Source organism: Oreochromis aureus, linkage group 3, assembly GCF_013358895.1.
Source record: "Oreochromis aureus strain Israel breed Guangdong linkage group 3, ZZ_aureus, whole genome shotgun sequence".
Classification (NCBI taxonomy): Eukaryota; Metazoa; Chordata; class Actinopteri; order Cichliformes; family Cichlidae; genus Oreochromis; species Oreochromis aureus.
Window position 1 is genome coordinate 76,177,211 of NC_052944.1, and position 24,682 is coordinate 76,201,892.

Here is a 24,682-nt window from a genome sequence, read left to right on the forward strand (position 1 = left end):
GGACTGACTGGAGACTTTTAGGACAGTCTCTTCAGTAAATCTAGCAGCTCTTTAACATCAAAAGACGTGTTTGAGATGCTGCAGATGTTAGTAAATCTGACCCTAACTGTTCGTTCTTCTTTAAAATTCAAACTTAATAATGAAGCAATATTTTTAACAGACTGTTCTCGTTTATATGACCTCCATCAAACAACAGGGTTAGAAGACATTGTGACGAAGTAAGATGTTTGTTTTGTAGTCCATCTTCAGCACAATGTAGTTTCAACAGGCACAGTCACATTGGTACAGAAAGACGAGTGTAAGGCTGTTCCAATTCTCAGCACAGCTCCTCTCTTTTCCTGAGTCCTCAGCAGTTGTCCTCCCCCGATGTCATTTTCATCGAGGCCAAGGAAAAGAGTTTAGGAAAAGGAGATTGGCGCTACTTTTGAAATAACACTCCGTTTACGTTGTGCAGCTGAGTCACGTGACCGCACAGCAACAAATCACAGCGGAGCCGGGTAAAAGGGGGCGGAGCAAAGTGTGTGTGCAGGAGAGGAGTCGAGCAGAGAGAGCTGCTTTTTCATGAAACTGGAGTAAAGTAGTGAACTTACAGGAACATATACCACTACCAACGTTGGGATCGATATCTGCATCGATCCGCACATAATTGTCTCGTGAATCCTAGCTGAGATCAGCGTGAACCACGTGGGTCTCTGCTCCCTGATCTGTTTGGAAAAACTTCCAGCTTCATCACGGAGTTTCTCTCGGTTTGTGGGCTCATCTAAAGGTAAGCACCGATCTAACTTTAATGCAGGTTCAGTTTATGTTGATTTTAGCTCTGTTGAGAATAATAGATTGCTTGGTATACACTGGAGTTAGACATACTGTAGAGTTTGTGATTGCTTGCAACATCATAATGTGGCGGTTGCTAGGGGGAAAAGAATACATAAAGAAAAATAGTCTTGGAATATGAACAAAAGGATGGGTGCAGGGCAGGAGAACAACCAACCCCCACCCCCAGGACATGAAGACACAGGTACAAGCCTGGGGGAGCGCAACCCCAGGGTGAGAGTAGTGGAAGCTTGCTGAGAAGGGGGGCAAAGGGCTTTGGAGCGTGATTTCACAGGGGTGGGCGTGGAAAGGATTTTGGCCTGATGCTCCATTTTCCGGGGCAAAGCTCAAGCGACAGAGGGTCGAAAGCACATGGATAACATCAGCTATGGTTTGTTCTTGCTGTGTGGTCGGCTGCAAGGTTCGATCGCCCGACCAGCAAGAGAATAAGCATGAAAATGGTTTAGCTTTTCATTCTTTCTCAACCTGGAAGCAACACGAGGCAGCTCGTGTAATGGATGTTACTGCGTCTAGACTGGATAGCACCTGTGAGACGAGCTGATATCCAGTTCTCTTCCATCTCCAAATATCTGTTGGTGTGCTACAGACATTTTCATTCCAGTAAGTTCTAAATATGTTCATATCACTCTTTATAGCCTTTTAGTTTTATTTTCGATGCGCTCTGTGGTCATAGCAAATTAGAACAAACATCCTACTGAGGGATTTTGCAGAACTACCTTCTATTCATAGAGTTGCTAATTATTTGGCATTATTGCAGGCAAACCAGCCTATGAAATGGATGAAACACATTGTGACTGGGTTCCAGCGCTACACAAGGGACCAGCTTCAAACATACCACCATGCCAATCAGATTACTTCTTCTATGTGAGGGTGAACAGTGTGGTAGTAAAACCAGGGGAAAATGAAACTTGCTCCTGTTAAATATTCTAAAGTCTTTGCTGTATAAATAGCAGTAATTTTTCAAGAGATACAGTAAATTAAGTAGTGTTAGTAGTGGGTGATATCATGTAAACGCTGTCATGATTTTGTGTAAACATTTATAGTTCACAAATGGCAAAATGTCATGGATTCTACATTGTAACTGATGTGATGTTCTACAAAGTGGTTTTAATTATTTTTTTTTAAAAAGGCAAAAATTAGTTTGTTTCTTTATTCAACTTTTGAACAGTGGTACTCAGTCAGGACATATTCAGTAAATGCAAATTATTTACATGGCAGTGCACTACAGCCATAAATCTTGACCCCTAGATAAAACATTATGGGTCATTCCCACAACCCACAGCTTTACTGTGTTCCAGCAAAGTATCCAATAGAGATTGACAGACCCTATGACTTTCGCGCATTGCATGCCGATAACTCGTGGCAAAGCAATCCAAGTACCGCATCAAATGCAAGCATTTGCAGCACCGCAAAATGTTCATTCTCTCGTTCCAATACCTTCTTGGTTTTTCTTTGCCTCCCAAAAAAGGAATGTACAAAACGAAGGAGAACAATGCCGGACTGTACAAAGACAGACTTGATGAAAAGTCAAAGAAAAGACACGAGGAAAAAAATCAAAGGAGTGAAAGGGTTAGACCCTTACGAGCACACAGAGTGGACAAAAGACGTTAGCATACTGCCCAACTTTCACCACGCTCATATTTATAATTATACGGTTCTTGGACTGAGTGCATACACTCATGAAGTTTAGTAACTTCAGGTCACTGCAACAAGCCCAGGTACAGTTTACCGACGGATGGGTACAGGACCTTGAAATGCACCATGTAGAACGAAAGACCATCGTACGAACAAAGGTAAGTTTACCAGTCTCACAAATCGTCTTCATAAATACACATTCGTTAACCATTTATTAATAGGAACTTTAAGCTCATTGGTAATTAATTAGTAGTGGAAATAATTTCTGGTACGCATTACAGAAATGTAGCAGTGATAATAATATTGTATGCTGTAATCGCACTGGGCAATTAGTGATACAAAACTCTTTTATCCAGTGAATAAATGTATATGTTTTTGTCAATGTACCATGGTAATAACAGAAGCGAAACGCAATATTGTGTCAGGACAATTCACTATTTATGCACAATAAACAAAGGAGCATAGCGCGACAATTTCTGTTTAGCGCCAGACTTGCTTGTAACCTATATCACCAATTATGTTATGAAAAATGATGTATTAACTACTACAAAACACTGACCTTTGTGGGAATGCTTGGAGCAGATTAACATGTGAGCTGGAGTGTTCTGGGACGTTATATTTGGTCTTTGAATGGCTGCAATCCAGGCCAACCATCGGATCTTTGTTATTTTGGAAACATGGCTTGGACAATTTCTCTTCAACGACGTAATCCGATCTCTATAGGGCTTTGGAGTTGACGTCATGCCGCAATGTATTGCGGGAGCGCGGCGCCATTTTCCGGGTCCACAAATCAAAACAAACACACTGTGTTGGAACGACGATGACAAGAAACATGATTAAAAGCAGCTCAAAAGAAAACGGATGGTATATAGACCAATTGCGTCCAGACACATCGCAAATGTGGACCCATATGAAATACGGCAGTGGAGTAAAGACCCAGACGACTTACCGCCACTGTCCTACCCTGATATCTTCACGTATCTTGTTAACCCTAACCTAGGGCTGTTCGATATAACGATATATATCGGATGACGATATAAAAACGTCTATCGTTTCATTTTACGCTATCGTTTGTTTCGTGGTGTTGCAAAATAAACTGTTTACGGCAATATTTTTTCATCATTTTGATGGTCACTGTAGTGGCTATATTCGTAATTTCTCTCTGTCTCTTATATTTAATATAACCACACTACGGACGGACAAGCGCTTGTTTTTATGCGTTGCCGTTAGCAACAACGACGGTAACACCATTGCGTGTCCACTTGTTTATGTTCCACATAAACCCTTCACAATAAAGCTCAAGATCCTGTTGAGACTTTTCAAAATAAACTCAATCACGTGAAAGAGCAGATTATTTATGGATGAGAAGCAAAACAAGAGCCGCCAGGTGCTAAAAAACAAACCTTAGACTCAAACGTTAGAACAGGCTTTTCCCCGCAGCACGCTGTGTAATAAATACTCACAAAGAAAACGGCGGCCGTTACCACTTATGTCTAAAAATGTATAGTTTTATGCATCTGTTAAAATACTCGACTCCAGCTACATGATGCGCAGCTGGAAACACTTCCCGCAAGTCGAGCTGCCCGAGATTCACAAAATTTACAGAAAGTGTTACATTTTTGTGATTTATATTGTTCTATCGGACGATAGAATTCTTATATCGGGATATGAGATTTTGGTCATATCGCACAGCCCTACCCTAACCCTCACGTTCGGATTTCGGAGTGCCCTATGTGTAACGTTGGTAACCAGTCTGGATTTGTTTGATTCATTTCATAGGCAGGCTTCCCTACAGTTGTGCGAAAGAGTTAGCAAATCGTTACATAGCGCGCATGTCTGCACAGTCACTCAATTCTATGTTTGTTCACAATTTCTATAACCTCCAAGAGCCCCAACGATAATATTATTAAGCTATAAAGAGTGATATGAACATACAGAACTTACCGGAGTGAAAATGTCTGGAGCACACCAACAGATATCTGGAGATGGAAGCGAAATGGATATCAAGCCGTCTCATGGCTGCTATCCAGGCTAGACGCCTTCTTTTGTAAGGTCCGCCATATAAGCTCCCTCATGATGCTTCCAGGTTGGGAAAGAATAAAAAAGACAAACCATTTTTAAGGTTATTCCAGTGCAGGTCGTGCGATCGAACATTGCAGCTGACAACACAGCAAGTATGAACCATGGCTGTTGTGTGTGCCTTCGCTCCTTTTTCGCTTGCGCTTTGTTTGGACCCGGAAAATGGCGCATCAGGCCGAAATCCTTTCCACACCCACCCCCGTGACATCACGCTCCAAAGCCCTATAGCGGTGACAACTCCTCCACAGTAGCAGGTAGGATTTTTCTTTTTTGAAGACGGCTACTTTTACCTTTCAATACGGATGGTTTGTTTATTTGTTTATTTATAAGGAACCCCATTAGCTTCCACAATAGTGGTTGCTAGTCTTCCTGGGGCCCAAACCATCAAATACTATCGAATAAAATGTTACACAATGAAGTGGATGCAAAATATCCACATAATTTGGCTTTTACATCCACAATAAGGTTTTACAATTCTGAAAATATAAGCATGTAAATATAAAAAAAAAATATACAGGGCTCTAGAGTGCGACCAATTTGGTCGCAAATGCGACCAAATTTTTCAGTGGTGCGACTAAAAAAAATATTTGGTCGCACCGGTGCGACCAACTGTTCGGGTAAAAAAAAAAAATCTCTGCAACTCTCCGTGTGGTCAACAACAGACACACATTATGCCCCTATCTTGGACTAATCCAATCAGAGATAGTCAGGGGCGGGACCTCTCTGATTGGCCGTGGTCCAGTTGAAAGTGCAGGTGGAAGAGAGAGGTGAGTAGGTTGAATAAGGCGATATCGATTCATTAACGGATTCCACACAAAGACGTAAACACAGAGCGGACCCGACGCATCAAAATCAGCTTTGTCTTTCTCGGCTTTCTCACCCGACGGCCCGAACACGGACACGCTGTCGGAGCTCACCGAGCCCACCGTCCGCGCTGTGTTTATGTCTTTTTGCGCTGATTCTGAGCTGCAGGTTTTGTCTCTTTCCAACCAAAATTCACCGAGCCAGCAGCAAAAGAAGCCGCAAACTGCGCTTCACATGTGATCAATGTCGTCATGAATTTCCTCTGACTGTTTTGCTTCCACCACAATAAAAATCACACTTCATGCACAGCGCTCTCTCTCTCTCTCTCTCTCTCTCTCTCTCACTCAGTTTCCCGTCTCAAATCTCTGTTTTCTGCATTGTTCATTCGCTTATTACCCACCAGTCTACCGTTGTTTACAGCACTGTCGGCCGCTGTCTTTTTCTTTTCTCTTTTTTTTTACTTAAATGACCTCTGATAAGAAAGCCTAGTTTCTGCTGTTCAATACTGAAGAAATGTAAACTTTTTAAAATTGTGCAAAATTACAGAATATTGCAGAATAATTTAAGGTTATCTGCTATAAAAGGTCAGGTCAGAAAAATCTCCTTCATGTTTTTCTGTGTTTTATTCTCAGTTACTTTGACACAAAGGCATCTGCTGTGATGTTCACAATTCTGATGAAGTCTCACATGTATCAGTACTGATAAATAGAGCTGGGCGATATAAGATTTTTTCATATCACAATATGTTTTTTTCATTTCAGGCGATAACGATATATATCACGATATAAGCCAAATAACTATATTTGTAAGATTTAAATGTGCCGTTGCTTACAAGTAAAATGTGAAATAATCAGCAGCTTGTTTTAATTTAAATATTTATTTTCCATAATAAGTTCAACAGGGTAGATGTACTTAACATGAGACTTTTTCAGATAAATAAAGGTAAATATTGCAAACTACACGAAAAGCAGCCGCTAAAGCGTTTAAGTTTCAAAATAGAACAAACAAAACAGACTACTAAATTGTCAATTCCACTTAGAAACAAAATATTAATTCTAAAAATAATTCTTAGTTTGTTTTACAGAAGAACAGACGAAATTAACTAACTTTTGTCAATATCAAATAAACTGAGAACTAAAAAGAAATTTTCAATCTCTCCTTGTTGTATAGCTTTCTGAACTTCCTGAATCCTTTATCATCCGCAACTGAAAATAGTTGTGGATGATTACTATACCTTTCTAATGTCACGTTGTTGTCTCTGGCTCTCTTTCTCTCTCTCTCTCCCGCCCGCTCTGTTTCTGTGCTACTGCGAGTGTAACTACCGCCCCTCCCCCCTCTTCCCAGCGCAAAGCACAAGGCTCACGTGCGGAGTGAAGCGGAAAAAAAGTGGCTGCTTCCCAAACAACTACACATGTGCGGCTTGGCACTTGTGCTGTACGTAACAAGTCATGTGACGTGACACTGCGGCTGTGATTGGTTCGGCTCTGCGCTACTTAATTTGGATTGGCTGTTCTTCTTTTCTTTTTCTTTTTTAAGAGAGCAAGAGAGAGATGAGGTCTATCGCAATAGTTTAATTTTTCTATCGAGAAAAAGTTATTTCGCAATACATATTGTTATCGTTCTCTTGCCCAGCTCTACTGATAAATGATCAGAATTATAATATTTCTGACTGTCTGAGGCAGAGGCAGAATCGAATCAGGACTTTGAGAACCGGAATCGAATGGATTATAGAAATCTGTGATGATACCCAGCCCTAGTGAGCAGCCTAGGCCCGACAGAAGTGGATGTAGCTGTGGGTAATAAGAAAAGATGAAAAGAACTATTGATAACTTTGTTGTTAAGTTAAGGCCTGATCCATCTGAAATTCATAGCCAGTGCTCTGACACGGTGCCATCAATCTTTGAATGCTGAAAAAGCAGCAGTGTATCCAGAAAACACATTACAGGGAGTGCAGAATTATTAGGCAAGTTGTATTTTTGAGGAATAATTTTATTATTGAACAACAACCATGTTCTCAATGAACCCAAAAACTCATTAATATCAAAGCTGAATGTTTTGGAAGTAGTTTTTAGTTTGTTTTAGTTTTAGCTATTTTAGGGGATATCTGTGTGTGCAGGTGACTATTACTGTGCATAATTATTAGGCAACTTAACAAAAACAAATATATACCCATGTCAATTATTTATTTTTACCAGTGAAACCAATATAACATCTCCACATTCACAAATATACATTTCTGACATTCAAAAACAAAACAAAAACAAATCAGCGACCAATATAGCCACCTTTCTTTGCAAGGACACTCAAAAAGCCTGCCATCCATGGATTCTTTCAGTGTTTTGATCTGTTCACCATCAACATTGCGTGCAGCAGCAACCACAGCCTCCCAGACACTGTTCAGAGAGGTGTACTGTTTTCCCTCCTTGTAAATCTCACATTTGATGATGGACCACAGGTTCTCAATGGGATTCAGATCAGGTGAACAAGGAGGCCATGTCATTAGTTTTTCTTCTTTTTTACCCTTTCTTGCCAGCCACGCTGTGGAGTACTTGGACGCTGCGTGTGATGGAGCATTGTCCTGCATGAAAATCATGTTTTTTCTTGAAGGATGCAGACTTCTTCCTGTACCACTGCTTGAAGGTGTCTTCCAGAAACTGGCAGTAGGACTGGGAGTTGAGCTTGACTCCATCCTCAACCCGAAAAGGCCCCACAAGCTCATCTTTGATGATACCAGCCCAAACCAGTACTCCACCTCCACCTTGCTGGCGCCTGAGTGGGACTGGAGCTCTCTGCCCTTTACCAATCCAGCCACGGGCCCATCCATCTGGCCCATCAAGACTCACTCTCATTTCAACAGTCCATAAAACCTTAGAAAAATCAGTCTTGAGATATTTCTTGGCCCAGTCTTGACGTTTCAGCTTGTGTGTCTTGTTCAGTGGTGGTCGCCTTTCAGCCTTTCTTACCTTGGCCATGTCTCTGAGTATTGCACACCTTGTGCTTTTGGGCACTCCAGTGATGTTGCAGCTCTGAAATATGGCCAAACTGGTGACAAGTGGCATCTTGGCAGCTGCACGCTTGACTTTTCTCAGTTCATGGGCAGTTATTTTGCACCTTGGTTTTTCCACACGCTTCTTCTTGCGACCCTGTTGACTGTTTTGAATGAAACGCTTGATTGTTCGATGATCACGCTTCAGAAGCTTTGCAATTTTAAGACTGCTGCATCCCTCTGCAAGATATCTCACTATTTTTGACTTTTCTGAGCCTGTCAAGTCCTTCTTTTGACCCATTTTGCCAAAGGAAAGGAAGTTGCCTAATAATTATGCACACCTGATATAGGGTGTTGATGTCATTAGACCACATCCCTTCTCATTACAGAGATGCACATCACCTAATATGCTTAATTGGTAGTAGGCTTTCGAGCCTATACAGCTTGGAGTAAGACAACATGCATGAAGAGGATGATGTGGACAAAATACTCATTTGCCTAATAATTCTGCACTCCCTGTATATGCTGCAATAAATGCGCTGCCCAAGTGTCCCCTCTCCCCACTGTTCTTTCAGCAGCAGGCAGCAGCAAACAGGTCGTCAGAGGAGGCCGAGATGATGATTAAGTTTAACATTTTCTACAATATTGACAAAGCACTTTAAGCACAAGATTGTTAGTTAATAATTTAGAAATGAATATTGTCTGTATGGACTGCAACTTCCCCCCCCAAAAAAACACACATGTAAAACTGCGGTTTAAGCAATGCGGTTGAAAAATTTGAGTGTGCCTAACTTTTGTGCCGGTGCACCTAACTTTTTAAAGTTAGGCGCACCGGTGCGCCCATGGCAAAAAGTTAGTCTAGAGCCCTGATATATAAAAAACACTCAAACAAAATACACAATTTCCATTACAAGTGACATTATCCTCTTACAATATTTACAAATAAATTAAAAACTGCCTAAATAGGCTTTTAGGTGATTTTTAAAAGTATGAACAGAAGCCAATTCTCTAATTGCATAAGGCAACTTATTCCACTGAAAAGATGCTCTAAATATAACAGAGTTTTTCATAAAGTTACTTTTAACTCGAGGAGTTACTAAATTGTGGTTAGTTGAGAATCGTGTAGCTTGATTATGTATTTCATCTGGATACTGCAACTGAGCATAAAAAAGTGTGGTGTGTTTACCAGTATTGCTTTCTTTAAAAATACAAGTAAGCCATAGTATAATTTAGCTTGTAAAGAAAGCCAAGAAAGTTTATCATGCATTTTATTAACACTAATCTGGCCGCCCTGTTTTGGACTAACTGAAGTCTGTTCAGATCTGTCTTATTAGCTGCCGACCAAATGATTGAGCAGTACTCTAGATGAGATAATACTAGTGCATTGATGACATCTTTCATAATTGAAGAAGTAATATAAAAGGAGCATTTCCTAGCTATAGCTATACCCTGTCCCATTTTCTTAATAACAGAGTTGATGTGCTGAGACCATGAAAGGTGGTGGTTTATGGTAACACCAAGTAATTTAATCTGGGTGACCTGTTCCAATACTGATCCAGCTATGGAAAGATTTATTTGTGGGCTGTTGACTAAGCGTACTCTACTTCCTATTAACATGGATTTGGATTTAGACACGTTTAAAATCATGTTGTTTTTACTTATCCAGTCAAACACATTCAGCAAATCTTGTTGTAATATACTTGTCAATTCAGAGTAGCTACTGGCTGAATAAAACATGGTGGAATCATCAGCATACATTACAAGATGAGATTTATCCAGGACGTACGGCAAATCATTCGTGAAGACTGAATAGAGAAGTGGACCGAGGCAGCTGCCTTGGGGTAGACCACAGTTCATTTCACAGCCCTCCGAGAAATAACCATTATAATAAACCTTTTGCCTTCTTCCAGACAAATAACTTTCCATCCAGCATAAAGCAGCTGGTGAGAATCCATAACATTTTAGTTTATCTATCAAAAGATCATGATTTATCAAATCAAATGCAGCACTAAAATCCAAAAATACAACCCCGACCAAATTCCCATTATCTAGGTTTTTATACCAGTTATCTGTCATGTGAATGAGAGCTGAACTGGTGGAATAACCAGGTTTGTAAGCATGTTGAAACTGAGTGAGTAACTGATTTTCTGTTAGGTAATGTTGAATTTGTTCATAGACAATCCTCTCCATAATTTTACTTAGAATGGGGAGTAGACTAATAGGTCTGCTATTGACACCATTAAAAACGGCATTCTTGTTTTTAGGATTGGGAATTATTTTCGATTCTTTCCACTGCAATGGAAACAAGCTGCATGCCAAAAATCTATTAAATATGTGACATATAGGAAGGGACACAAACTTGGCTGCAACTTTGAGCAGTTTACTGTCTGTGTTATCCGAGCCGTAGGATGTATCGTCAGGAAGTGATATCAATAAGCGCTCTACCATCTCCACATTCACTGCCTCAAACTTAAATTGGCATTGCTTATTATTCATGATAACATCCTGTATAAGACGACGTGATAAGGTGGGATCGCCTCTGCTCATATTAGATTTTAAATTTGTTATTTTATTACTGTAGTAATTCACAAAATAATTGGCTATGTCCTTAGCTTTACTTATAAACGTACCACCCGTGTAGATATGAGACACCACCGGAGCAAGCTCTCTACCCATTATATAATTTAAAACTTTCCACACCTTCTTGCTGTCCTTATTGGCCTCCTTGAGCTTGAGTTGATAACATTCTCTCTTCTTGCACCTATTCAATTTAGTTACTTGATTTCTTAACTCGCGATATCTTGCCCACTCTTGTGGACTGACAGACTTATGTGCTTTTGCTTTTGCTATATCCCTTTCAGACATTGCAGCCTTAAGTTCATTATCTAGCCAAGGTGCGTAGTTCTTTTTAGCAGTAAATCTTTTTAAGGGGGCATGTTTGTCAGCCAGGTAGCAAAAGTTTTCAATAAACATAGATAATGCCATATCAGGGTCACGCTCGAGGCAGATGTCAATCCAATGAATTTCTTTTACGTCATTAATATACTTATCTGCATTGAAATTTTTGTATGATCTATGAAAAATAATCTTTTGTGCAGTTTTCAGTGGTTTCATTTTCTTGGTCAAACCTACAAGATTATGGTCACTATAACCAACTGGAATAGAAACAATATTAGAGCAAAGCTCAGGAACATTTGTATATATGTGATCAATACATGATGATGACCTATGACCTCCTGCGTTGACCGTGACCCGGGTGGGAATGGTGATCATCTGAGACAGGCAACAAGCCGACGCTGATGAACTTATCTTTTTCCTTAAAGGACAAGAAGGAGCTGACCAATTGATATTAAAGTCCCCTAATAAGAACATGTCTTTGTTTTCCTCAGTTACTCTTTCCAGCATTTCACAGATTTGTTCTACATACAAGATATTACTACTTGGGGGTCTATAGCAGCAACCTACTAATACAGGCCTGCCATAGAGCGGGTGCAACTGAACCCACACAATTTCCAAATCGTCAAGCGTTAAGTCCATACGTAGTTTGCTTGCCATACTATCATTAATGTATAGGGCTACGCCCCCTTCAAATCTGTTTCTGTCCTTCCTATACAACTTATAACCGTTTATTTCAAATTCATTATTCTTAAAAGCATCGTCTAAATGAGTCTCGAAATAGCCAGCACAGTTATCGTATTTGTTGACAACAGTGACTGAATTTCCTGAATCTTATATTTAAGGCTACAAATATTGACATGAGCTACTGAAAATCTTCGCCGGAGAATCCGGTAATAAGTACGGGGTCAGACATTTGCAGACCGATCGATCTCAACAGCTACAAATGACAACATTGCTGAAGTCTAAATATTAATTCCAGCGTTCTGTGACCTCGGTTTAACAATTAATTTGTCATATTTCAGGACGGCAATATCACCTCTGTCTCTGGCCGCTCTCAGCTGTGGTAACAGTTCTTTCCTCTTCTTCCTGATGGACTCTGAAAAATCTCGTTGATTTAAAGATTGGTACCTTTCAGTTTTTGGCAGATGAGAGAATTAATTGTTTATCTTTAAATCTTTGTAGTCTGACCACAATCTGCCTGGCTCGTCCATTTTCCTTGTATGGACCGACTCTGTGAGCGCGTTCAATTTGAATGCTGTCACTATCCAGGCCCAGCTTGTTCTTCAGCATGTGTCGGACTTTCTCCTCTGATCCTTCCCACGTTTCTGCTTTTTCATCTATTAATCCATCCACCACAATGTTGTTCCTTCTCGATTGATTTTCTAATTAATCCATCTTGGTTGTTAATTCTCTGTGTTCCTCGCGTATGCTGCTGACCGCCGATTCAAACTCTTTTAGTTTGCTTTTAATGCACCTTTCTTCAGTTTGCAGCTCGGTGACAAACCCATCCGTGAATTGCAGGCTGGATTTAACATCCTGTACATCCCTTAGAATGCTGTCCAACCGTTTGTTAGTTCCATCCATGATTAATTGGACAAATGTCTTAAAGTTAACTTGCTGTTGGTGAATCAGATCTTTGTAAAACTCCCGTTGCTGTTCCAGCATAGCGTTCAGCGTGCTAACACTGACATTGCTGTCATCCTCTGCTGGTAGCGCCTTAACGGCCTATGGGGACATATCGACCAGATTGGTTTGCCCACCCGTGAAGATCGCTTCGTGTAGTCACCGCCTGGCCGAGGAAGAGGGCTTTAGATCGTCAGCGTTAGAGATTACTGTTGTGCTTGACTGCGGTGTGGTGAGAACCACTGGTACGGCTTCGGTATTAGATCAATAATGGTCTGTTTATGTTTTGATCAAGAGCCTTTTTTGGGGCAGCTGAAGAGGAGAGGTCTATCTTATGGCCAACCTCTGGCTGTTACTTGGTCACATAACCCAGCAAAACCCAGTATGCAGGTTCATCTGTAACAGTCCTTGTGCCACAGATCCGCACTGTTTCTTCTACATTAGACAGAAGAGCAGTGACATGGCTGCAGGTCTCCGCGACTCCGGCCATCCAAGTGCAGTGGGCAGCTTCAATCTTCCCTGTGATGCTCACAGTGACCTATGGCTGCAATGCTGGTTCATTCAGTCTTTGAGAGTGCAGCACCTGAAACGCACACAGACAAAGTTAATTTAAAGACAAAAACTAATGAGCCAACACAAATATGTTTTATCTACTTTATCATAAATGTAACAAAGTGTTTAGAAAGTTAGCACATACATTTAATTTTTCTTTTTTTTTATGCACCCATCTATAGAACGCTGCATGTTATATTCTAAATCTGCCTGTTCTCTCTCAGAAACCCACCTGCAAAAAATGAACCTAAAGTATGTAATGCAAGGATGTAATCACTTTTAAGTGAAGTGACAATTATGAATCACTTAATATGATAAGGAGATTCTGCAGGTCATTAATCAATGTATAAAATTAAAATAAAATGTATTTTTAGTGACACAGGATACAAACATGGAAGCAAGATGTGTAATTAGAATTATTTATAATAAATATGAATAAATTATTGCAATTTCTTTAACCATAAAGAATAACTAACTCACTATGTTATCCCTCTAACAGCCTCCACGTTCTCACTGTAATTTCACCCTCATGAATGAATTTATGCTGCATTATGCATTATGCTGAATGTTCGGGGGAAAATCAAACGCATTTCACTCGCAGTACTCAAGGTGACTTACCTTTGTTTGAATGACGACTTGTAGTGCTGGGCGATATGGAAAAAATATTTATCACGATATGAATTATTTTATATCATGATAACGATATATATCACGATATACCACCTGACCTGTGGTCATCTAGAAAGTACGCAGTCTATAAAAACCAAGTGCCGAGGGTGCAGTCTTTGTTTTGAGTCACTGTAAAGTATGTCGCAAATCTGGGTGCACGTACAGCAGCACCAGCTCGCAAACCACAAGACGGAGTTTCTTTGCGAAAAATATCATTTTTTTATTACTTTATTTTCTCTTGCATAAAGTTAAGAGCATGTATATTGAGAAGACAACACTAATATATTTGCCACAGGCTATTTAACTCTTTAAGACCTACCATAGAACCAAGTCCACCCGAGCTTATCTTTATGTTTTTACATGCTGTAGTGCCATTTGTGGGAGCATTTCAAGTTTCTATATATCAATACAACCGTTATAGCCCAAATTTTAATAATATGTATGCATATGTATGCATTAGGTCCATAGTAACTACAGGGAGTGCAGAATTATTAGGCAAATGAGTATTTTGTCCACATCATCCTCTTCATGCATGTTGTCTTACTCCAAGCTGTATAGGCTCGAAAGCCTACTACCAATTAAGCATATTAGGTGATGTGCATCTCTGTAATGAGAAGGGGTGTGGTCTAATGACATCAACACCCTATATCAGGTGTGCATAATTATTAGGCAACTTCCTTTCCTTTGGCAAAATGGGTCAAAAGAAGGACTTGACAGGCTCAGAAAAGTCAAAAATAGTAAGATATCTTGCAGAGGGATGCAGCAGTCTTAAAATTGCAAAGCTTCTGAAGCGTGATCATCGAACAATCAAGCGTTTCATTCAAAATAGTCAACAGGGTCGCAAGAAGCGTGTGGAAAACCAAGGCGCAAAATAACTGCCCATGAACTGAGAAAAGTCAAGCGTGCAGCTGCCAAGATGCCACTTGCCACCAGTTTGGCCATATTTCAGAGCTGCAACATCACTGGAGTGCCCAAAAGCACAAGGTGTGCAATACTCAGAGACACGGCGAAGGTAAGAAAGGCTGAAAGACGACCACCACTGAACAAGACACACAAGCTGAAACATCAAGACTGGGCCAAGAAATATCTCAAGACTGATTTTTCTAAGGTTTTATGGACTGATGAAATGAGAGTGAGTCTTGATGGGCCCGTGGCTGGATTGGTAAAGGGCAGAGAGCTCCAGTCCGACTCAGACGCCAGCAAGGTGGAGGTGGAGTACTGGTTTGGGCTGGTATCATCAAAGATGAGCTTGTGGGGCCTTTTCGGGTTGAGGATGGAGTCAAGCTCAACTCCCAGTCCTACTGCCAGTTTCTGGAAGACACCTTCTTCAAGCAGTGGTACAGGAAGAAGTCTGCATCCTTCAAGAAAAACATGATTTTCATGCAGGACAATGCTCCATCACACGCGTCCAAGTACTCCACAGCGTGGCTGGCAAGAAAGGGTATAAAAGAAGAAAAACTAATGACATGGCCTCCTTGTTCACCTGATCTGAACCCCATTGAGAACCTGTGGTCCATCATCAAATGTGAGATTTACAAGGAGGGAAAACGGTACACCTCTCTGAACAGTGTCTGGGAGGCTGTGGTTGCTGCTGCACGCAATGTTGATGGTGAACAGATCAAAACACTGACAGAATCCATGGATGGCAGGCTTTTGAGTGTCCTTGCAAAGAAAGGTGGCTATATTGGTCGCTGATTTGTTTTCGTTTTGTTTTTGAATGTCAGAAATGTATATTTGTGAATGTGGAGATGTTATATTGGTTTCACTGGTAAAAATAAATAATTGAAATGGGTATATATTTGTTTTTGTTAAGTTTCCTAATAATTATGCACAGTAATAGTCACCTGCACACACAGATATCCCCTAAAATAGCTAAAACCAAAACAAACTAAAACTACTTCCAAAAACATTCAGCTTTGATATTAATGAGTTTTTGGGTTCATTGAGAACATGGTTGTTGTTCAATAATAAAATTATTCCTCAAAAATACAACTTGCCTAATAATTCTGCACTCCCTGTATTTTAAAGTCAAGGCTTAAGATTAAGAAAAGGTTACGTCCGCATGGCCCACAAGCTCATGTGACCTTAGGACTTCACTGTCATCTTCCTGCTCCTGAAAATATATACATACAACCACCCTTTTCCTTGTCTGGGTGGAGTAGGTGGAATCTAATGAGGTGCTTCAGGTGGCTGAGTTTATACTGCTACCATGAAATGTGTGAGCCGGACTTCTGGATCTATAGAGGTCCATATATACAGAGTGTAGCATCCACTGGGTAAAGGCAGTGATATGCAGGGGGGTCAGTGGCTTTTTCCCTTTCAGGTTCTTGTGTCAACTGATGACTTTCTTGTTGTAGCTGCTTCTCGGGTTCCACATTGAAGTTTCATAGGTATTGTTGTCACTGAGGAGTTTAGTCATGTTTATTTGCTCTGCTTTTTTTTATCAGGGATAAAATGCATATACTTTTTGTGTCCCAGCTGAGTAACAGGAGAAGAGTCTGGTGGAGCAACAGAGGAACAATTTCAGCCATTTGGACTCAGCTCAGCCACTACAGAGGAAAAAATGACTTCAACACAAAAGGTGAGAAAAATATCCCTGTTATTGAAACTGTGTGCTCAGCTGGTTGGTTTTTAAAAACATGTTAACAGCAGCTTTATCTTTTCCATCCTGGGCTCCTCCATATACACAGAATCTACATTCGCAACCAAAAAAACTCAGATGTTACAATAAGATACAAACATAAGTTTTTTATCGGCACACATTGAAACAACAATATCAAAAATTGAACTCACAATTTTTTATGAGTAAAATATTTTCTCCACTTATCAATATTTCTTCAATATGTATTTTTCATTACGACTGTCATTGTAGCACATCATTGAAATGTGAGACTATCACCAGAAACTGATGGTAACACACCTACAATGTGTTTGTTGACATGTTTGATTCCACTAATAGAGGGAGTTTCAGTTTGTTCCACAACTGCATTTCACTCACTGCCTCTGTTTGTATCTCTGTCACTGCAGGACCAACATGGAGCGAGAAGTCAGCGCTCTCAGGAGGCCGACAAACCTCACAGAAGAAAGGGAGAGAAAACATACAGCTGTGATGAGTGTGGAAAGGATTTTACCCGGGGTGGAGACTTAAAAAGACACCAACTCATCCACAGTGGAGTTAAACCTTACAGCTGTGACTTGTGTGGAAAGTCTTTTACTCGGACTGAAAGCTTAAAAACACACCAATTCCTCCACAGTGGATTTAAACCTTACAGCTGTGAGTTGTGTGGAAAGTCTTTTACCCAGGCTGTAGGCTTACAAAGACACCGACTCATCCACAGTGGAGTTAAACCTTACAGCTGTGAGTTGTGTGGAAAGTCTTTTACCCGGGCTGGACACTTAAAAACACACCAGTTCCTCCACAGTGGATTTAAACCTTACAGCTGTGATGAGTGTGGGAAGTATTTTACCCGGGGTGGAGACTTAAAAAGACACCAACTCGTCCACAGTGGATTTAAACCTTACAGTTGTGATGAGTGTGGGAAGTCTTTTGCCCAGGCTGGACACTTAAAGAAACACCAACTCATCCACAGTGGGGTTAAACCTTACAGCTGTGATGAGTGTGGGAAGTATTTTACCCGGGGTGGAGACTTAAAAAGACACCAACTCATCCACAGTGGAGTTAAACCTTACAGCTGTGATGAGTGTGGGAAGTCTTTTGCCCAGGCTGGACACTTAAAGAAACACCAACTCATCCACAGTGGGGTTAAACCTTACAGCTGTGATGAGTGTGGGAAGTATTTTACCTGGGGTGGAGACTTAAAAAGACACCAACTCATCCACAGTGGAGTTAAACCTTACAGCTGTGAGTTGTGTGGAAAGTCTTTTACCCAGGCTGAAAGCTTAAAAACACACCAACTCATCCACAGTGGATTTAAACCTTACAGCTGTGATGAGTGTGGGAAGTCTTTTGCCCAGGCTGGAAACTTAAAAAAACACCAACTCATCCACAGTGGAGTTAAACCATACAGCTGTGATGAGTGTGGGAAGTATTTTACCCGGGGTGGAGACTTAAAAACACACCAACTCATCCACAGTGGAGTTAAACCATACAGCTGTGATGAGTGTGGGAAGTATTTTACCCGGGGTGGAGACTTAAAAAGACACCAACTCATCCACAGTGGAGTTAAACCTTACAGCTGTGACTTGTGTGGAAAGTCTTTTACCCAGGCTGAAAGCTTAAAAACACACCAACTCATCCACAGTGGATTTAAACCTTACAGCTGTGAGTTGTGTGGAAAGTCTTTTACCCAGGCTGTAGGCTTACAAAGACACCGACTCATCCACAGTGGAGTTAAACCTTACAGCTGTGAGTTGTGTGGAAAGTCTTTTACCCGGGCTGTACACTTAAACAAACACCAACTCATCCACAGTGGAGTTAAACTTTACACCTGTGACTTGTGTGGAAAGTCTTTTGCCCAGGCTGGACACTTAAACAAACACCAACTCATCCACAGTGGAGTTAAACTTTACACCTGTGACTTGTGTGGAAAGTCTTTTACCCAGGCTTTAGGCTTACAAAAACACCGACTCATCCACAGTGGAGTTAAACCTTACAGCTGTGACTTGTGTGGAAAGCCTTTTACTCAGGCTGGAGACTTAAAAAAACACCAACTCATCCACAGGGGAGTTAAACCTTACAGCTGTGACTTGGGTGGAAAGTCTTTTACCGAGGCTGGAGGCTTTAAAGCACACCAACTCGTCCACAGTGTAGTTAAAGCACACTACTGTGACTTGTGTGGTAAAGCTTTTGCTCAAAGTCGAAACTTGCAGAAGCATCTAGTTACCCACTCTGGAATTAAGGCGTACAGCTGCAACTTTTGTGGAAAAAGTTTCAGTGACAAACACTACCGAAATATTCACCTACTGATTCACACTGGAAATGGTGTTTACTGCTGTGATCAGTGTGGAAAACTGTTTACAACAGATGCACAGTTACAACAACACAGGTTTAGCCACACTGAGGAGAGACCTTACAAATGTGACCTGTGTGAGAAGACTTTTAAATTTCCACATAAGCTTAATAAACACCAACAGATCCACACAAGAAAGTAACTCTACAAGTGCAGTTACTGTGAGGTATGTATTTATCTTTTTATCCTGTATTTTTAACCTGATTGTTTGGAACAAGTCTCATCAGTAAACTTATGGAGTCGTTTTCGCCCAGTAAGCTGAGTGTTATAATGTAAACAGTAAAATGTAATTGGATGTTGGCAGAGATGCTCTTTGTTTCAGGCAACATTCAGGATAAAAATAAAAAAAGCAGAGCAACACAGATGGATCCAGTTCTCAACCCTGTTGTCACTGTGGTGGTGGGAAAGAGTTCCTCTGTGACCTTTGTGAAAAAACCTCCAATCATGAACGGGACCTAAAACCACATCAACGTAGACACACTGGAGACAAAATGAACTACTGCAAAGAATGTGGGAGAGGCTTCCACACACCAAGTACATTAAAAATACATGACCTCTTCCACAGTGGGGTAAAAAAGCACATCTGTGACCAGTGTGGGTCATCCTTCACCACTGCATGTGAGCTTAAAGAAAAAGCATAAATGAATCCACACAGGAGAGACACCATACAAGTGCAGACACTGTGACAAAAGCTTCTCACAATCAGGTCATCGTAACAAACATGAACGTACACACATGGAAGTGAACTTCAGCTGTGACCAGTGTGACAAGAGCTTCAGGAATCTCAGTTCATACTCCGAACACAAACGATCCCACGCTGTAAATAAACTGTTTCACTGTTACCAATGTGCAAAAACATTCACTTCATTATCTGCTCTGTGCAAACATCAGCCTGATCATGCAGGACTGAAATCACTGGATCACAATGAATCTGAAGAGAGAAAAGATCCTCTTCTGGTTTCAGGGTCAGACTTAAAACCTTGAGATCAGGCTCCACAGAGTTCAGATGGAATCTCCTGTAAAGAGTGTCAGCTGATGTCACACTTGGATCTGATGAGGTAGCTCTGATTTCTGGACCTGCAGTGAATAATCCTGAATGTTACATTTAGGAAGCTGCATGTATAGATATGCATATCAAGTTTATGTTTTTTCCTTTGAGGGATTTTAATTCTCTAAAGTGTTATCCCTGTTACATTTTAATCTTTGTTCCCTTAGGACACAGTAGTGTTTAGTAGTTGTACTTGTTACTGTATTATTAAAGTTATAGGAATGTCTTTTCTTTCTCTTTTTTTAAAACCAAACTGGTATTCTATCAAAAATCACATATGGATATGTAAATCATTTCTTTTATTTGAACTTTTTTAGCTTTTCCAAAATTAACTTATTTTTTATGTTTTCATTGCATGTTTCGCCTCAGTTAAATTTCAATTCTTCATTCATATTTAATATTCTGCTGTGGTAGAATCTTCTCTTAAATCCTTTTTCTCCCAAAACTGCAAATTATTACACAGCAGTTGCTCTGAAAACTTCCAAAATGAGCTAAATCTGTCCACCAGCTTTGAAACAAGAGCTGCTGTGACTTTGTGTCCAGAAAAAAGAAACTCAAGCTTAACTGGTTTTGGGCTGTACTTCCATGTAATACCTTTTTTTGTTTTTACCAGAAGATGGAGCAGTGAGGCTGTGTAACCTTAATTTAATTAGGGAAGGAACACAATATTCACAGTGGCAGCAAAGAACTGTTAAAAGTTAAAAACAGCAACACACATCAGGACCATTTTAAAGATCACAGGTGACTAATTTTAGTTCATTCAAATCCTATTAAACATCTATTTTTGGCTCCTCCTTTCACTTTAGTGTATTTACTGTATCCTTTGTTTGTCCACGTTGTTTTTTTAATGAATTCATTTTGATCCACATGTTCTGCAGCTGTTTTCCTGTTGATCTGAAGTTTGTATTATGAAATCCTGATAATGTTAAAGCGTTAGTTATATTTGATGAACTCTGTGTAAAGTTTATCTTATTAAACGGTTTGATGTGAAAAATAAAGAAATGGTCTCACAGCAAGTAGTTTGAGCCATGATTTCAGATTCAAACTAATTTAAATGTTTTTAGTGGTACATGTGGAGGTTTATCAGAGGAGGAGACTTGGCTGTTCTCGGCACGGTACATGCAGCTCATTAAAAACCCTGAAATGATCTTAAGGAAAAGATGTTTGATTTTTCTTAAAAACAAGATGTGGGCATGAAGTTTTCACACAGTGTGTTTAAGATGCATTGTGATTAACATCTCACACATTCCAATAAAGCAGATGTTCCTGCATTGCAACAGTAGTTTGCAGATGTGTTCATTCCCCCGACCATCTGCAAGACTCTCATGCAGCACCAATTTGAAACGCAGCCTGGTGTGAAAGTGTGTTCATGGCCCTACAGGTTGCCTGAGCACAAGAGACAAATTGTGCAAAAGGAATTGGCTGAAATGGGGAAAATGCTGTTATGATAGGATGAAATGAGGATTTGTTCCTCAGTGTTTGGTCTCCTATCTGTTTGCCATATGATTTGTCCCAGCTGTTGAGAGGGGCCGGTTGTCTTTAAGGTGGTAATTAAGAAGTGAGCGCAGGGTTTTATATGGTTCTGTGATGATTGTCACAAAGCGAAGGTCTCATGGTTTGATGCTTATCCCATGCCCCGGGTTGACCTGACTGTATAAGCACTGCTTGTTTTTATGATGTTGGATTTAACTAACGCCTACTGGCAGATTCCCTTGTCTGCAGAGTCCAAAGACAAAAATGGCCTTCTCTACTCTGTATGGTTTGTACCATTCGTCACACTTCTGTTAGGCTTATTTGAAGCCCCGGGCATTTTTCAGCACCTCCTGTAGCGATAGCTGTGTCCTCACACTGCATATGCTGTTTGCTACCTGGATGATGTTGTCACTCATAGTGATACCTCGGTGGAGCGTGTGCAGTGGGTGGTCATGGTCCCGAAAATGTGTGGTTGGATGGAGGGACCGTACAGTATTTGGGTACAATTTGGGAGCTGGGCATGTGCATCCACACGTAGATAAAACAGCAGCCATTGCATCCTGCCTTTGTCCAGCAAAAAAGAACATCCTGATAATAATGAATTACAATATTCCCGACTACAAGTAATAAATGCATGAACAAGATTTTCAGCATCACTCTGAGACAGGATATTTCTTTTTTTTTTCTTTTCTTTTTTTTTTTAACCTTTCCCGTTTGGTTCTTTTGCCATCAGAATTATTGTCTAAAGGCGAAGAAAGATGCCCAATGGATTTACTTTACCAAATTGACCATCCCAGCCTTGCCGTAATGGTCCATTTGATTCACCTTTTATTGTTTATTTTATTTTCACTTGATGAATACGGGACAGACTTAACTGGGGAAAGAAAGGGAGAAAGAAAGAGGGAAAAGAAAAACAGCGGGGGAAGAGGGACGGGGAAAAGGGCAAAAAACAAAACCAACAGAATAAGCAGACAAAAAAATACATATATCGATCATCTGGATCACCTGTTGAGAAAAAGAGAAAGCAAGCAGAAGAAAACAGAGTAATAAACAACATCGCAATGATCTATGGGAATATGACGGTAAATACTAAATATTAAACATTATTGTGCAGCACGTAAGATCGACAGCGCACAGTGTGCTTTGAGGTAAGAGCCAAAAGGGTGTAGTTTGTGTGTGATCACCTGTGTGTACACCTGTGAGCATGAACGCGCTTGTTTTTAAAAGGTTCCTTCATGTAATGATCTGCTAGAGGGTGGGGGGCCACTGCCCGTCCTCCAGGGCATGAAGCAGGTATGGAGGAGATCAAAACTCCAGACATCCAGAGGCCCCCAGAACACAAGAGACCAAGGAAGACCAACAGAGGGGCAGCCGCGCCACTATCCCAGAAAGAGCTGAGGGGAGTCCCAGATGAGGGGTCACTCAGCAGCCGCGGAGCAGAAGCCAGGGGTTGCAGTGACGCGTGCCCGTGAGCTCCGCCGGCAGCCAGCTGTGCCTGAGTGACCGAGCCCGGGCCGAGGCCGAGGGCACCCGCCTCCGGTGGGCCCGAGCGAGCCCCAGGCTCCAGGCCCCGATAAGCAGCCGCCAAGGAGTGAGCCGGTGTGTACCTGGGCGCCCACCCCCGGACACAGAGAACCACCAACGCACCGATGTCTGAGGGCGTCCACCACCGGCAGGGGAAGTGGTGGGGAGATAGGCCTCCAAACCTTGGAGGGCCTGAGATGTCCCCAGAGAGGTGGCGCCTGATACCCAACCTGACATATAGACACAGACATACAGGCACACACAGATACAAACATCCATTCCCACCCTCATGCTCTCATAGGCAATTATTCCACACTCAACCAACGCTGAGACAGACATAAAGAGACGCTGTACACACAATCACTCTCCCAAGCGTACTCTAAGAACCGGGTCCGGTACCCTTGCCCCTGGAGGGGAAACTGCACCCAGACCCAGGTGGTGTTACCCTTTTCCCTGCGCTGGGGAGAAGCAGACCGCCCGACTCCGCAGCAGCAGGGAGGCCCCACATTCCAGACCCCAGTCGGATGGCCAACTCCTCCTCCTAGCCCCCGCTCCAGCAGGCCGCAGAGAACGGGGTGTGTGAAGACTCTCACACCTCCTCCACCCGCTCATATGTAGTGTTGATGTATGTGTGTTCTAAGGTGCATTTAAAACCCAGGAGGGCATGGAGCCACCTGCCAGAGCAGCAGGTAGGCGCATAGCCCCTCCTGCTAGCCCTCAATGTCTACGTGTATTTAAAATTGAGAGGTGGGCAACGACGCCAGGGGTGAGGTGTACACCCTGATGGTAATTTGGATTCTGTGTGGCATGCCCACCCCCAAGATCCTATATGTATGTGTAATGAGAGTGTGAGTAATGTGAGTGTCTAAGTTGTGGAATAAAATTGAGGCAGAGGCAGCCAGAAGGGGACAGAGGGGGATGCCTCCCTGCACCCTGGTGACACACCCCTACCCCAAGGCCCTGCATGTGTGGGTGACTGTGGTGGAGCGAGAAGAGGGAGGCAGCTGGAGATGGGGAGGGAAGGAAGGGAGGGGCAAGTGACCCCTCCCTGGGGCCAGCTCCCCGCTGACCCCAGTAGGCACCCCATACTCCGCAACCCGCCAGGGAAAGGGGGCCCAGGCCCATCCGGACCGGGCCCAGTGCAGCAGCACCGCCCAGCCCCACAGAGCCCGGGACAGTCCACCCGACCCCACCACAGAGAAAACTACACCCACCCCATCATCCACTCATCTTCCAGACTACACAAGACAATAGACGCCCAGGCTGAGAGCTTCCTCCACCTCTCCTGTATCTCCCCCTCCTGCAGAGAGAGTTCCCGAAGAGAGGAAAGCTCCTGCAAGATGTGACAACCTCCCCACCAGTTGAAGGGACCCCAGGTGGCTCGATGCACAAGGCACCCTGCGCCAGGGCTGGGCCCCATACACCCACCCGCCCACAACCCCGGCAACACACCAACCAGGACCCAGGCCCCTGAGGCCCGGCCAGGGCCCCAGCCCAGAGACGGAACGCCCCCAGAACCTCACGCCCATCCCGGACCCACCCAGGGGCAGCCAGGCTACCAGGTCAGTAACCCACGTCCGTCAGCACAGA

At 42.0% G+C, this 24,682-nt stretch overlaps 1 protein-coding gene and 1 long non-coding RNA gene across 2 annotated transcripts; both read left to right on the forward strand.

The window, feature by feature from the left end:
* Positions 1-534: 534 nt before the first annotated feature.
* Positions 535-17,157, forward strand: LOC120437643. Its single transcript, XR_005611316.1, has 3 exons — positions 535-766; positions 16,556-16,658; positions 17,105-17,157. It is a non-coding gene; the product is annotated as an uncharacterized LOC120437643 (long non-coding RNA).
* Positions 17,158-17,170: 13 nt separating this feature from the next.
* Positions 17,171-19,111, forward strand: LOC120437644 (zinc finger protein 420-like; the record flags this gene model as incomplete). Its single annotated transcript, XM_039608175.1, has 2 exons — positions 17,171-18,679; positions 19,100-19,111. Coding segments are annotated over 2 exons (1,521 nt in total), but the record flags the coding sequence as incomplete, so codon positions are not given.
* Between the last annotated feature and the right edge of the window lie 5,571 nt (positions 19,112-24,682).